The following is a 15,739-nucleotide window of genomic DNA, read 5'->3' as shown; positions in this document are numbered from 1 at the left end:
CTGTCTGTTGTTGAAATACGGTACAAGAAAATACTATATTGCTATATTGACAAATATATCGGTTAGACTTTATAGAACCATGTATTTTGAAGTATCTGCTACAAGCTCAGCAACTTGCTGATTTGCTGCTAGACGAAGCACTGAGGCCAATGAAAGAGGGTCTTGGCAGCTACATAACTACGGTCTCTGACGGTTTGTTTGACGGTAGGCCTACAGAGCATCACAGTGACCCAGTAACCAATCATCCCGGCTCACAGTCCCTCCAACTCTGCTGCAGGAATGCTAAAACTGTACAGATTTTATCATGCGGATATAAGCAAACATTTCTGTTGAAGATATTGTGTTGATTAAGTTGTATAGTCTTTTGTACAAAGGGATTTCATGACCGTTTTTAGACTTGTATTAATTTTACTCACTGGAGAAGAACATTTTATTTTCTTTTTGTTTTGTTTTTTGCTGGATTATTTTAACCACTGTGTTTCCAAGCCTTGTAAATGATAGGGAAAATGCCAGTTATTTAATAGTGCTCTTTTATCTTATGAAATACTGGTCGCGTATAGCTGTTGTAAAGTTAACAAAAAGAGGTATTTATGATTTCTGTTTGGTTGTCACTTGATGTGTAAATATGAAAAGACTGTATATGTATTTCCATGGCAGTACTAACAAGCTGTGTTGTGTGATATAGTGAATCATCCCTTTGCTATCTTTTAATATAAAATTGCATTTGCATTTCAATGAAACCTTTGACTCAGTCATCTATGCACTTATTGCTCTCAGACAAATGCCCTCCTCATCAGACACAATCATCGTATAGCAATAAAGGGAAATCAGATGTCTGCTTCTGCAGATAATTGCAGACTTAACAATGGGAGCAAAGATGTAATCAGAGAATCAGGGTTTTGGAGGCATGAAGCCAAGTCATCCAACTTAGAGCAAGAGTATAAAGCAACAGAGAAGAGATCTCTCTTCCAGGACAAACAGACAATAGTTATAATATACACTTAGAATACAAAGTAGCATTTAGTCAAATTACTTTATAAACTGACAACTTAAATAAAGAATATACCTTTTAATATCAAGTAAATATTAACAGTTTCAGGCAGTTAGTTGTCTAGAGTAAATAATATTCATCAGACAGGACATTAAGCAGCTTCCAGGTCCTGCCAGGAGTGGGTAGGACCTTTGACCCCAAACCCTACTGTTTCCCACAAATACCTGTAAAGAGGACAGACTCCACAAACACAGGAAGGCAAAACAAAGATGCCACTGACACAGAGGGAGAAGAGATGAGATGCTAGAAGAGGATGAAGCAGTTAGTTGCAGACAACACACTATGTGCAGTAAACAAGCTTTAACCACCACTAGAAAACACCAGTAACTTAGTTGATAACTTGTGTTCAGACTTAATGATATATAAATCAATACATCAACACCATGAGTCTTTACAGTATTAATGGATACCACATGCACTATTAATCCCTGAATACCCCACCCACTCCATAAGCAACACTTGGTATGTTACCTTACCTTGTGATGTTATCATAAATATAATTGCATGATATATAGCCCCAGTGGCCTAATGGATAAGGCACTGGCCTCCTAAGCCAGGGATTGTGGGTTCGAGTCCCATCTGGGGTGGTTTACAGCAGAGTGGCGCAGCGGAAACATGCGGGGTCCATAAGCATTATTGGGGGGCGGCAGTAGCTCAGTCCATAGGAACTTGGGAACCAGAGGGTCACCTGCTCCAAATATGGAGTGTGAACAAACATCAGTATTTCAGTTTTATTTAGATTGGAATATTCAGAATAAGAGTAAACAGTTTTTAAATACTTTTTATTTATGAACATTTTTACATTGCAAGGGTAATACAGAAAGAAAAAATAAAGAGCAAAACACAGGTCATGGGATGTTTAAAAAGTCAAGGCAAATTTTCCTTACTTAAAGCAGGATATCACACATGGTACATACAATACTCATGAAATTTGCCTCACTGGCTAAATGAACACCATTTTTTCACCAATTCTTTTCTGAAGTTTCATGGAGTAGGTCATCTGTTCTAGGAGAGTGTTTAACAATATTGACAAACAGACAAGCAGTAGGACAGTTTTTCTGGGCCCAGGATTTGTAATTTTTTATTTGCTGCCAGTACGATCTTTAGTAGATAGGTATCATCTTTGCTTAGTCTGTCAGGGATATGTGCAAGATAAAGGGATGTGAATGCAGTACTAATACTTAAATCCAAAGTTTTTAAAAATGATTATTGCTACTTCCTTTTAGAAAATGTGAACAGACGGATAAGACCAGCAAGCATACAATTTTTAAAGTCAAATTAATTAAATTTTCTCTAAAAAAAAAAAAAACAACCCTAAAATACTAGGCAGAGGTCCACCACCTGTGTGTATTCATGGTTTTTGAAGCGCTTGTGAAGCGAGTGTAGTCATGTGACTTATATACAACTTTTTAATTGGTGGTTCAACCGGAAGAAAGTCTCAACTGTCCAATGAACATGCAGCATGGTCCCGGCTTTGAGCCAATCAGCGATTAGCTTTACAAACCGCACTTGATTAGAATGAGAAGAAATGTTGTCCAGGGCGGTTGGCTGAACTAGCAGCTACAAAGAGCAAGAAACTCAAGAATAATGTTTGTTTGAAAACAACTAACGTAAGATATATCTTCGGTTTTATGCTGTAAGTTTGTATTAGGCGCTGTGGGTAAGCTGTGTGACGTTTTTAAAAAGCGGAAGCGAATGTTATTTGCTACTTTAGCTAACCTGCTAACGGCGAAGCTACGCTAACTTGGCTAGCTTCGTGAGTGGGTCTTTTGTTTTAACCGACGCTAATGTTTGTTTTCAGCGTTGAGGAAATTAGATACTAGTAGCCAACCATTACAGTTAATTTCAGTGTCACGTTGGCAAGTTAAACTTTCTGCAATTTTTCACAACGGGCGGGGCAACCGCCACGCTTTGTGCACGTGCTATGGCTAACCTGCTTGTTTCGCATGCTACGTCCTTGTACGCAGGCACTGCTGCTCACCGTCATGACTCAGTCCTCATGTTGCAGCGAGGCGAGACTGGATGGAGCTATCTGTCGGTCGGGAAATGGGAACACAAGGTAAACACACACCCAGCAGGCATGCTAGTATCTCAAAAACACTCCCAGAGAATCAGCGTTGCGTGTTAAAAGGAAGGGGAGTGGGTGTGAGAGTGATGAGTTGCACTAATCAATTGGGGTGTTGGTGCAGTGGCATCAATACCCCAATCTGACCCAACCTGAGGACACACTGTGTGCACAGGGGCCATCTGACTCAACCCCTCTACCTTTTTATATATATATATATGTGTTCTGCATAAATATGTACACACCATAGCACAGAATGGGTTTACTAACATGAGATTAAATTGCTTCATTTGCCAAACATTTTATGATTTAGTGAGTTTTCTGTGCATAATATACAATTTGAAAGTTTGCAGTAAGCTGTTAAGTGTTTTGGCCTTGATGAGATTTCTTGTGGGGCTCTGCTGATTGAATCAAAACTGATCTTCCATGGTTGCATTTCAGTAGACCAAACTGTTTAATAATTAACTCATATTTTGTGTTCAGTTACTATTTTTTTTTTTGAGCGATACAATTGGAAAACTGAACAACAGCTAACCCTGGCCTGATTTATGTTGTTCAAGTGCTTTATTTTCCATTACCTGTATTAATGCTGCTTGTCTTCATTTTATTTTATATTTGTACCATCTGGAAGTGGAAGGATGCTGTGCTGTGGAGTTTCTCGATCATCTCTGTCCCCTTCCCTCAAGCAGGACTGTCAGCTCACTGACCTGGAAGCCAGCTCTTCATTGCTCAAGGTCAGTTTGTTGATGTGCTACTGTCTGCCTAACTATAGGAGTTATTTCCTCTCCTTTTTTTGTTTTGAAGTAGTCTTCCACAGTGTTATTCATGAGTGTCCTAACATCCACCATACATGGTTAAAAATATCCCCAAGTACCAGCTTGCCTTTGACAAACAGCTTGTGTGTCACCACACTTGTCAGCTAACATATGCTTCATGCTAAGTTAAAGCCACAGTGTGTAGGAATTTCTCCCATCTAACGTTGAAATCATATATTGTATTCAAACAGATGGCGCACTCTAGCGCCTCACTGTTTCAAACACGTATTGCAACAACTGTAGCCGCTGTGTACCAAAAAGCTATGATAACACTGATGAAACCATGTCATCCGATACTACATGGAGTATTCATTCAGGCTCCTACACAGACACGCGACGCGAGTTGACAAACCCCCTCCTCACCATGCTGGTGGTGTTTACAATGTAGGACTGTTGGGGCGGATGTAAATTGAAACAAACCAATCACGTCTTGTCTTTTGACAACTGACAAGTGGCTCAACCTCACACACCTCATCCCTCTCCTCGCATTACTGCGCCGCTAACAGCTGTTAGTGGCCAGCGGCACTACTGCCGCATAACAAAGTCCCACTCTTTGAGCATAATGCAGGATCATGTATTATGCAGCATCACGGGAGACAGAATCCTCGTCGCCAACAAAGTGCAAAAGGGAATCAAAAAGGCAGCATGACCGGTGAGTTAAAAAAAACAAGGGTCAGCATTGGGGTAGCCTTTCCCAGGTGGAGAGAGCCGCTGAAGGAGAAAGGTAATACAATCACAGGCCAGCGGCTAACAGCTAACAGCGGCGCAGTGATGCGAGGAGAGGGATGAGGCTGTTAGCGACTGGCCGCTAACAGTGGCTAACAGCCAACAGCGGCGCTGGCCTGTGATTGCATTACCATTCTCCTTCAGCAGCTCTCTCTACCTGGGAAAGGCTACCCCGATGTGGGCCTTCGTTTTTTTAATTCGCCGGTCACGCTGCCTTTTCTATTCCCTTTTGCACTTTCTTGGCGACAAGGATTCCGTCTCCCATGATCCTGCATTATGCTCAAAGAGTTGGACTTTGTTTCAGATTTGCCAGGGTAGTAGCGAAGTGCCTCTTGCTCCTCTCCTTCGGCTCCTCAGTCACGCAGTGCTGGCCTGGCTTTCAACGAAAACGCCGAAGGCGGTGCTGTATGTCCCTTGCTGGCGGGTGTATTCTCAAGATGGCGAAACGTAATGGAACCCCACAGACGACTTATCCGCACAATGTACAAACAAATCCGAAATTCTCCTTTTACGAGAATAAGTCAGATTATTGGTGGAGGTAATAATACACCAGTGATGACATATTTATGAATGCAGACATCAATTTTTGCCAGTAAACAACTGAAAATGTTACACAATGTCCCTTTAAGAATATTGGTCTGATGAGCATATTGGTTATGCCAGTCAATAAAGCAGTCTCCCTTTAAATAACTCAGAACCTGTTTATGCCTGCTATAAACATGTATCTTGAGTGATTGAATACCAAGTGGACAGTCCTACGTCTTTATGTTCATACCTGGTATTAGAATGCATCTCCACGTTCATCTCGAGTGACCACTTGTGATCAGATCTCACTTCCTCTCTCTATATGCAAATGAATATGGAGCTAATCATTTCATTTTCCATCATTAGGAGACTACTGCTGCGGGAGTGTGAGCTCTGCACTGGGGACAGTTGGCGAGAGTCTGCCCACAAACACACAGTCACAGGGCTAACTGTTAGCATCACACAGCTGACATTACCTAACGGTTACTAACAGGTTTAACGACAGAGTCAAGCCTGCTGCTGCTGCTGCTGTTGCTGTGTTAACTCGTGCTAAATGAGCAGACGTTGAACTGACAGTTAACAGGAAGAAGAGCAGCTCCAGAGACTGTCCCTCAGCATTGTGTGTAACCTATGTTACAGCTGTGTAAGTGGTCCTTCAATGTGGCCCAGGACACATAATTGCACACACTGCTGACTTAAGCCATATGCAGCCCACACCACCTACAAATGTGGTACGAGTAATTGGATCTCAAGATGCGTATGGGGTGCATTCACACATGTACTTAGAGCTGTCCACGTGTGATCTGATCACCCAAGGCTCGTGTTAATACCAGGTGAGAACAGGGCCTTAGTTCAGTGTAAACATGCTTTTTAAACCTGAAGTTTTATGATGGCACTCCTCGACATTGTAAGTAGCAACAGATCACTCTTTCCATCTAGAGTATTTACGAGGAACATTTTTAGGAAGTCCGAGACCTAACCTGTGCTTCAGCTCGGGGAACCGGGGTGAAATTTCGTTCATGGCCCTGCATATATACCTGCTGTAGGGTTAATGGTGTCCCATAGCTCACACTTATGGGGCTGAGTTAGCAGTACTGAGCAATGCTGACTTGTCAAACTAAATCCTCGAGGCTGTGAGAACTTGTGTACAGCATTCAGTCACATAGCTTCCCAACTAAAACTTAAAGTGCAGTGGTGAGAGAAACTTCCTATACTGTTGTTTCAATGTACTAAACCAGAAAAAAAGGGCACATCATCAATAGACATATTACCTTCCTGGTGTTTCCTGAATACCGTTCAGAGGTGTCCGTGTGCAATACGTTGCATGTCAAAGCAGCAGTAGTTGTTTTTTAGTTCATTCTAATTTGTTGGATTCTCAGCAGTTGTTGTGGAAACAAACAGGAATATGATGATATTGATTCAGATTAATGTGCTTTGCTATGCGACACTAAATGGTCCTGTTTTATAGTGTTTTAGAAAGGTGGGGTGTGACAATGATGAGTTGCACTATTAGGCAGGTTGCTGATTGCAGTGGCACAGTAGGCCTGTCCTGACAACCTGTGGTGACACCCATTGTGCACAGGGGCCATCTGAGTCTCACCCACACCTGACAGAAACAGTGGGCCACTGCTTAAAGGTTTTCTTATCTCTTCCTTTTCTTATATTTGTTTTGCTCTCTTCCTTTTCCAGCCTGAAGATGTGAGAGTTCAAGGACGTGGTTAGGAAGGGTGTTTGAGCCACTGTGAACGTGATGAGCAAAACGTATCCTGCCAGGAAAAGTTTTCCCTTCATACTGGGTGGGAGACGTCAACCTGTGAGCTGGTGAGGACACAGACTTATTCTGTCAAATTTTGTGATTTCATAGAGAATAAATCTGTTTTTCTATCCCAGTTTGTCCCCTTCTGTGGATCATCTTATTTAAAAATCACAGCTTCATTCTGAGCTGCCTGAATTTAAATACTTCCCTACTATTTTCTGACACTTGGAGATTTTTGCAGCTCTTATATTTCACACAAGTGAACCAAACTGTTTATTCTGTTAATTTTTGTAAAACTGTAATATTGTTTAAACAGTTCCTTAATCCTTTAACAAAGTCCTTCTGAAAGCAGTTGGTGGAAGTTAGTGCCCTCCTGGCTCTTTTAAAACAAGTTTATTCTCCAAAAGCCTGTACTTTGGTGTTTTTTCTTTTGCAATCAGAGCAGCTGTGGCCTCATTCCAAAACTTAGCACAATTCATGTAGAGTAATTTTGTCCCCAACTGTTAGTGTTATGAGTATGTTGCAGCATTCAGCCAAGAATATGGCAGTGCTTCTTTAATGGAGGAGGAAATTGCCAGAGCTTCACCTTTCTGGGTCTATACCAGAAACTGATCCTTGGCAAACTATAGGATGTATTGAGAGACCTGGGTACATTATCCCCAAAGCCTTTTTAAACAGAGATTCAGCAATACTGCCATAAAGAAGATCCGCCATTATGCCAGCTTTGCTTTTTTACACTGAACCAACCAACGCCGACGTAATACTCACTCAGTGTGTGATTTTACATAGCTGCTGGCATCACTCCCTGGCCCAGTGTGTGTGTAGTCCCGCCATGCCAGTGGTCTGTTTAACATAGACATCAATTTGGCTCTGTTACTACCTTAACAGCAGAACAACTCTGTCCCACCATTACATCCTCATACCTTTTTATTTAGAATAGCGAGAGGAAATAGAGGTGTAACATGTCCTCCTTGAACAGGCTGTGTAAAAGGGATTCGAGATGGGACTATATTCATTCCAAAATATGCTCACTAAACACATACACCAAAAGTTAAGGCCTTTGTGGCTTTGTTATGTGGCCATGTCATGTCAAAATAATGTGACGGCTTTTTTACCGAGGCAGCACAGGCTGTGATGTCTTTCCAGCACAGTAGCTTGTTTCCTACTGTGTTAATAACTTGGTACATCTCGATTCATCATTTAACAGCTCTGTTGGTCACTATTGACCCACTTAAAGCTGAGGGCCGGCTGTGATCAGTGGCCCACTTGGTTGTTGGACTCTTGAGAGTTTTTGGAAAACAAAAACTGCCCACGATAGCGTTTTTTTTTTCTTGCCATTCTTTTATTTTGTCCTGATTACTTCTATAACTTAATCATTGCCACTACTTTTAAATTTCCCTTGTCCTCTTTCTGTCGTCTTTCCCCCCTCCTTTGTCCCTGCAGGCAGACTCCTGCCCAGAAAACCCTGCTAGCCCCGCAGCAGCAGCCACAGGTCCCAACCTAAGTTCAGCCCGGACCTCCACCTGCTGCACACATTGCCTGTCCTTGATCCTTGAGCTGCAGCAGTCCGACCTGAATTGACCTGACGCTGGGAAACACATTTCCAGTATGTGTGCTTGTACTGAAGGATTCTATATGGCCTTAAACCTTCGTGGTAACTATTAGTAGGGCAGGCTGTTGGTGCTGAACTTTTTTAGATTTTAAAAAGGGGAATTGAGTTATGACTTTGTCAAGATTCTGAAAGGTTATATTAGATAATACAGACGGTTTAGGGTGTCCTTTGGTAATGTACTGAAATTGGTCTGACTTTCTGTAGCAGTTTTAAGGTTCGGTGTCAAGCTACAGACTTGAAAGAATCAGCATGATGAGAATCGATATTGGATTGTCCAAAGTAATGATATGTTTTAACAGTCCTGTATACTGTAACTGGGGTGTTAGAGCAAACATCAGACTGATAGAGCTCTGCGGGTCTCCTGTGATTTACGATCAGGTTTTGGTAAATAAGCAATGACCCCAGGAACGTTGGGTGTAATGTGAAAATTACATCAGATGATTTTTGTCTCTCTCAGTGATGACTTTTTCCTCTTTTCTAGGCTATCATACTGTCCATCATTGTGACCCAAATCCTGCCTCCATTATGTGTTATCCCAGATTCTATCTGGGGACCTGAACACCAGCATGCAGGTTTTCACACAGGTGAGGACATACTTTATTAGAGTTGGAACAAATTGAATATAGAGCTATACTCTGAAGTGAAACAGACAAAACCACTGTAGAAACTGTTTGCAATATTGAGAAATCTCTTTCAACTCAGTCTTGTTGTCAGTATGTTCTCTAAAGAAAGGCCTATCTGTCCTTTCTTTCATTTTACTGATGTTGGACCAGAACAGCTTGTCAGAAGTGACAGTCGGCAACATCAACAGTGCTGCAGCTGCATGTCAGTCACAGCATGAACATCGATGGCCACTGTGTACCTTGGAAAGACCTCATGCAGCTCCACAGCTGTACTGTGGGCTAATTACTGGTGAGCAACACATGGGAAGTCTAGTTTTGTTTCATTAATCATTAAATAAATTTAGGCTATACAGTCGTCACCACACAAAAAACCATCTCCCAGACACACAGTGCAGGAAATATGCACAAACTCCATCATATATACAGTACAGGCCAAAAGTTTGGACACACCTTCTCATTCAATGCGTTTTCTTTATTTTCATGACTATTTACATTGTAGATTCTCACTGAAGGCATCAAAACTATGAATGAACACATGTGGAGTTATGTACTTAACAAAAAAGGTGAAATAACTGAAAACATGTTTTATATTCTAGTTTCTTCAAAATAGCCACCCTTTGCTCTGATTACTGCTTTGCACACTCTTGGCATTCTCTCCATGAGCTTCAAGAGGTAGTCACCTGAAATGGTTTCCACTTCACAGGTGTGCCTTATCAGGGTTAATTAGTGGAATTTCTTGCTTTATCAATGGGGTTGGGACCATCAGTTGTGTTGTGCAGAAGTCAGGTTAATACACAGCTGACAGCCCTATTGGACAACTGTTAAAATTCATATTATGGCAAGAACCAATCAGCTAACTAAAGAAAAACGAGTGGCCATCATTACTTTAAGAAATGAAGGTCAGTCAGTCCGGAAAATTGCAAAAACTTTAAATGTGTCCCCAAGTGGAGTCGCAAAAACCATCAAGCGCTACAACGAAACTGGCACACATGAGGACCGACCCAGGAAAGGAAGACCAAGAGTCACCTCTGCTTCTGAGGATAAGTTCATCCGAGTCACCAGCCTCAGAAATCGCAAGTTAACAGCAGCTCAGATCAGAGACCAGATGAACGCCACACAGAGTTCTAGCAGCAGACCCATCTCTAGAACAACTGTTAAGAGGAGACTGCGCGAATCAGGCCTTCATGGTCAAATAGCTGCTAGGAAACCACTGCTAAGGAGAGGCAACAAGCAGAAGAGATTTGTTTGGGCCAAGAAACACAAGGAATGGACATTAGACCAGTGGAAATCTGTGCTTTGGTCTGATGAGTCCAAATTTGAGATCTTTGGTTCCAACCGCCATGTCTTTGTGAGACGCAGAAAAGGTGAACGGATGGATTCCACATGCCTGGTTCCCACTGTGAAGCATGGAGGAGGAGGTGTGATGGTGTGGGGGTGTTTTGCTGGTGACACTGTTGGGGATTTATTCAAAATTGAAGGCACACTGAACCAGCATGGCTACCACAGCATCCTGCAGCGACATGCCATCCCATCCGGTTTGCGTTTAGTTGGACGATCATTTATTTTTCAACAGGACAATGACCCCAAACACACCTCCAGGCTGTGTAAGGGCTATTTGACCAAGAAGGAGAGTGATGGAGTGCTGCGGCAGATGACCTGGCCTCCACAGTCACCGGACCTGAACCCAATCGAGATGGTTTGGGGTGAGCTGGACCGCAGAGTGAAGGCAAAGGGGCCAACAAGTGCTAAACACCTCTGGGAACTCCTTCAAGACTGTTGGAAAACCATTTCAGGTGACTACCTCTTGAAGCTCATGGAGAGAATGCCAAGAGTGTGCAAAGCAGTAATCAGAGCAAAGGGTGGCTATTTTGAAGAAACTAGAATATAAAACATGTTTTCAGTTATTTCACCTTTTTTTGTTAAGTACATAACTCCACATGTGTTCATTCATAGTTTTGATGCCTTCAGTGAGAATCTACAATGTAAATAGTCATGAAAATAAAGAAAACGCATTGAATGAGAAGGTGTGTCCAAACTTTTGGCCTGTACTGTATGTCTAATAATTCTAATGCATTTTTTATTTAATGGCACCTTTCATGGTACTCAAGGTCACCCTGCATCACATAAGATCAGTGATCGTCCTTGTCATAGCACCCAACTGTTCAGTAATCCTTTTGAGTCAGAGCAGTCGCGTACATCACAGTAATGGCTTTTACTGAGGCTGTTTTGCAGAGGTGACTGGAATGGGTTGACAGTGTCTGTGGAATCCTCTGAAGGGATTGCACTTTTTGTGATTGCCTTGCATCATCAGAGGCCACAGCTCATCTTAAATATCTGCATATTCTGTCAGCCGGCAGTAGGTCCAGGCTCAGTAATGTGTGCATTTGGGTAAAGTCGGGCCTGGGCAATATGACATGAAATTCATATCATGGTAGTCATGTACCTAAGTAATAATAAAAGCAGTGATGTAGTTTAACACCTATGAGCATGATTCTCTACAAGCTAGTCTGTACAAATAGTACCTCCCCTGACGAAGTAGTTACTGTAACAAGGTCCTGCTAGGTCAAAGCTAAACACGAGATATGTTCAGCTGCAACCTTGTTAACAGTGGAATTCACTGCTTGACCGCAGACCCTCAAATATCAGATGTCAGGGTCCTAGACTGATCAATCAGATCACATTTTTGTTAGTGTGTGAGTTAAAACTTCACGTGGTTGCATTAATGCGAGTATGTGATGCAGACTGAAGTATCTAACAATGACAAAGTAACAGCTGACTCATAAATGGGTCTAACGTGTGTTGAATGTGCATCGGCAGGTCTGCGTTTTTAACTACTATTAAGCGACTGTGGGCAGACCACTGCAAGTGGAAACACTGGGTCTTTTTGCAACTTCTGTAAAAATTACAACTTCTGCAATATCTGCTGCCTTATGGTCGATACACAGCTCCGCTCCAATCTCATGGCCTGTCTGTGGCACTGCGGCCTTCAGTGTTGATAGGCTTTTACTGGTGACAGGTAACCAGTCAGATGGTGCTGTGGACAGGACATTGAGCAAAGCTGCAGAGTGGTGACTGACTGCAGTCAGAGAGGCAGCTGCATCAGAGCCAAAGAAGGGCATTTTCAATTTGTTTTTAGGTTATCTGATGTTTTATAAAATGCAAATTTAAATAACGAAAGGGAGGAAAAAAAAGAACAAAAGGTGATGGTGTGGCCAACTGAGAAAGTTGGTTGCACCAGTGGAAAAGTTAGTCTGGAGTCATGGGTGCTTTAAACAAGGGTACAAAGTAATAACTGTAGATTGATTTTTGCACCAGTACCTGCCTTATTAAACACATTGGATTTCGGACAGACATTTCTGGATCCTAAAGAATCAGTAAACTTTTTAAACCACTGTTTGTGCTTTTGTCATTTCACTGAATAAAATAAAAGTTTTAAGCCACTTGTGTTTCTCTTTCTTTTGTTTCAGTAGAACAGTTTGAGGCAAAGGGAACAGACCAAAAGAAAAACTTGATTGATCCCTGAGTCTTACAACTCTTTTGTTTTTTTCCTAGATAAACTGCTGCCTCCACTACTGGAGAGCTCGATTAGCAGTGTTGAGAAGTCGTTAACTGCTTGTAGTTTAATTACTAGTTTTTCCACATTCTGCAGTAGTGGTGCAGCAGTTTAACTACATTTGAATCTCAGTAGCTTTTTCAGTACTTAACTCCTCTGGTTCACGTAGTTTATGTAATTAATTACAAACTGCACAGTATTCTCATGACACTTTTTTGCTCTACAATATGGCACACTGCTGCAGCTCATCAGCCACAGTTGTCATTTAATGGCAGTCACTTTCTATTTGTCTTAAAACACCTCTTAAACCAAGATGTCTGCCGTTGAATACTATGGATTTCCTAGATGTGTAGCATTTCACTGGCTCCATCCCAACAATTGCTCCTTATCCTCTCCTTCACACTCAGTCATGCTGCCTCTGAGAGGAGTGGCCTGCCCTAGTCCCCAAAATCAAGCACACCTACACTTTACTCAATGCCACTTAAGATATACCTCTGTGAAACGGTATGTGATTCCCAATTCAGAGACATCCTGCGATGTAGTTTGGATTCAGTTCAACTACTTTCTGGAACTAGCTTTCTTTGACAAGCTGATTTTTGAGAGTAGTTAAGATGTAGTTTAACTTCCTTTTATTGTAGGGTGGGTTGTCGTTTGGTAGACTACAGCTATAATATTGTTTCCCTAACTCTGATTAGTAGCTGTGGTGTTTGAAATGTCTGTGTCTGCTGTACAGTATGATTTTTACCACCAGGTGGCAGTTGAACATCAGTGTTCCTGCAGTGTGTGGACACTTGCATGTGGCCTGATGTACAAGTGTGTATTAAGGCAACACATTTCTCTGTATTCTGATGCAGAGAGACGAGCGCCTGAAGGCTCCACAGAAACACTGATAGCTCCCACAGGGAAACGTCTTGTTGGGTAAAGCTACAACTGTGGTCATAAGCTTTAACTTGCGGGCAAATTCCTTCACCAAACTCATAAATCCCTGTTTTAAATATTTGTATTTTTCTCACACATTATCATAGTCAAGAGGTTTGCTGACCAAAAGCCTGTTTGCTAAGAAAAATATTTCAAATGAAATCCTTTCTGCATGAATATCTTTGATACCCAGCTTATTGAGGATGTGAAAACAAAGCTCCATGCCAATGTGTTTCACAATAATATGCTCTTAACACATTTAGATCCAAATGTGTAAGAGTGAATATACTTCACCTGTATCACAGCAATTCAAATTAGTTCTAGTTAGATTTAATTTACCGCAGAGCCTATGAGTTTCAGCACATAATCATACGTCATCCATTCTTTATACCAGTGCCACTCAAGCACAGCTGACACCATTGTCCTAGTTCACTGTACAACCTGCGCAATGATAGACTGAATGCCATTCTTGTATGATTCTCAGTTAATGCAGTGAGTTCACGTGTCCTGTACTTGCTTCGTTTCTTTCTCCCTACCTTTTTCATCCACTCCTCTCTGTGCTACACTGAATACAGCGTGTTCTAAAGATCAAGCTCTGATTTTACACAGGATATTTTAATACCTGCGTAACAGTTTTGCCCAGAGACAGCAGCAACATTTCAAATGACCTTAAAGGTCTGAGGGCTATGTGAGAGCTTACTTGTTGTTCCGTGTGCTTATTATCTACTCTCCAAAATATGAGAGGAAAGATATTACTCTGGTGGGAGAGGGGGGAAAAAAGCTAATGCCTGCAGTATAGTGTTATAAACTAGTTCATTCTTCATAGTATTTTTAATCTTTTTAACTGCAGGGAACACTTATTAAAATGTTGTGCAACTTTACCACATTCTGCAAAGAGAGATTAGATTTTATTATGAACATGAAACAATGTAGATTAATTCTGTATTCAAGTGAAAGTCTGCCATGAAGGGCACTCTATGAGTTCATTTGATGTAAAACAAGAGACAGATCAATTATTCATCTAGTTAATTGTGAACTGACACCAGATTTCTCTCACAGCTGTGCAGCAAAGGTTGCATAGTCTTGTTTATGGTAGAGATAGAACTGGGTAATATGTTGATATATATCTGTCATGATACCAGACTGGATATCGTCTTAGATTTTCCATATCGTAATATCCAAAGTGTTGTATTTTGCTGGTTTTATGATGTAATTTTCTGTAATTGCCACTGTTCTAGCTGCCTTTACTCCGTAGTCATTATATCCACATTACTGATGATTATAAAAAGTCTCATTGTGTAGATATTTTCAGAAAGCACCAACGGTCAACCCTACAATATCGATATTTGGTGAAAAATTTCATGTAATTTGTTTTTCTCCATATCCCCCAGCCCTAGCAGAGCGTTGTCATTAACTTTAGAGATCACAAAGCACCATGGGAGTCATTTTTAGCACTTGATTCCCAGCCATTGTCAATACAGTCGTCGTTTTTCACCCGAACCCGTCAACATCAACCGAGCTGTCTGTCAGGCTGTGTCACAGAGCTGAACAATGCCCTCCTCCTGGGCACCTCTCCTGTCAGACTAAAACCTGACTGTATTAGACTGTAGTCTGACACCACTGCTATAGCAACCATGGAGCAGCAGGCTGTACAGTGTGTATGTGTGTTGACAGGAGGAGGTGGTTATGTCAGCCGTGGTGAAATGTTTTGTTCAAAGATGTTTCAGTCTCCTGTACTCTGAGTGAAATCTGGGTTGTAATGTGAGGTATGGTCTGTTCTCGGAGGTGTTCTTTCAGTCCTGTTTTCCCTCTGGCTGTCTGAGAAGAGAGGATCCCCCTCTCCTCCCTCCCCTCCTTCCCTCTTTACCTTCTTCTCTTCTTCATTTCTGCTGCAGTTGAGACAGCTATTCTCATTTACACTTTGCAGTATGTTTGATTCTCAGGGAGCAACAAATTAATTGTCTTCAATTTTCATCATTTTGTTTTTATATCTGCTGCGGTTCAGGGCAAGACATCACGGTGCTTTACAAAATGAATGGACCATAGCGTATTTTATTGCCCGACAAAGTTCTGGAATAATTTAAAATTGTTGAAA

General features: G+C 41.6%; 1 protein-coding gene and 3 non-coding genes across 11 annotated transcripts in view; all 4 read left to right on the top strand.

Annotated features, from left to right (window-relative positions):
- The first annotated feature begins 1,565 nt into the window (after nt 1-1,565).
- trnar-ccu (transfer RNA arginine (anticodon CCU)) lies at nt 1,566-1,638 on the top strand. The gene has a single exon. It is a non-coding gene; the product is annotated as a tRNA-Arg (tRNA).
- A 921-nt stretch (nt 1,639-2,559) lies between these two features.
- Nucleotides 2,560-15,739, top strand: part of LOC117259919 (uncharacterized) — a 98,553-nt gene continuing 85,373 nt past the window's right edge. For 3 of the 8 annotated variants that reach the window (XR_004501881.2, XM_078173518.1, XM_078173519.1), the window contains exons 1-7: nt 2,560-2,661; nt 3,019-3,110; nt 3,748-3,850; nt 6,872-7,003; nt 8,382-8,544; nt 9,032-9,134; nt 9,324-9,462. Coding sequence is in view for 2 of the 8 variants with exons in the window: in XM_078173518.1 (XP_078029644.1) it covers nt 9,117-9,134; nt 9,324-9,462 (157 nt within the window). In the remaining 6 variants the exon portion in view is untranslated. The other 5 variants (XR_013493017.1, XR_004501882.2, XR_013493023.1 and 2 more) reach the window with 5 other exon arrangements.
- Nucleotides 3,196-3,308, top strand: LOC117260916 (small nucleolar RNA SNORD67). Its single transcript, XR_004501984.1, has one exon. It is a non-coding gene; the product is annotated as a small nucleolar RNA SNORD67 (small nucleolar RNA).
- LOC117260921 (small nucleolar RNA SNORD67) lies at nt 6,669-6,781 on the top strand. Its single transcript, XR_004501985.1, has one exon. It is a non-coding gene; the product is annotated as a small nucleolar RNA SNORD67 (small nucleolar RNA).

This window comes from Epinephelus lanceolatus, chromosome 2 (genome assembly GCF_041903045.1).
Source record: "Epinephelus lanceolatus isolate andai-2023 chromosome 2, ASM4190304v1, whole genome shotgun sequence".
NCBI lineage: Eukaryota > Metazoa > Chordata > Actinopteri > Perciformes > Serranidae > Epinephelus > Epinephelus lanceolatus.
This window is presented reverse-complemented; position numbering and strand designations above follow the sequence as displayed.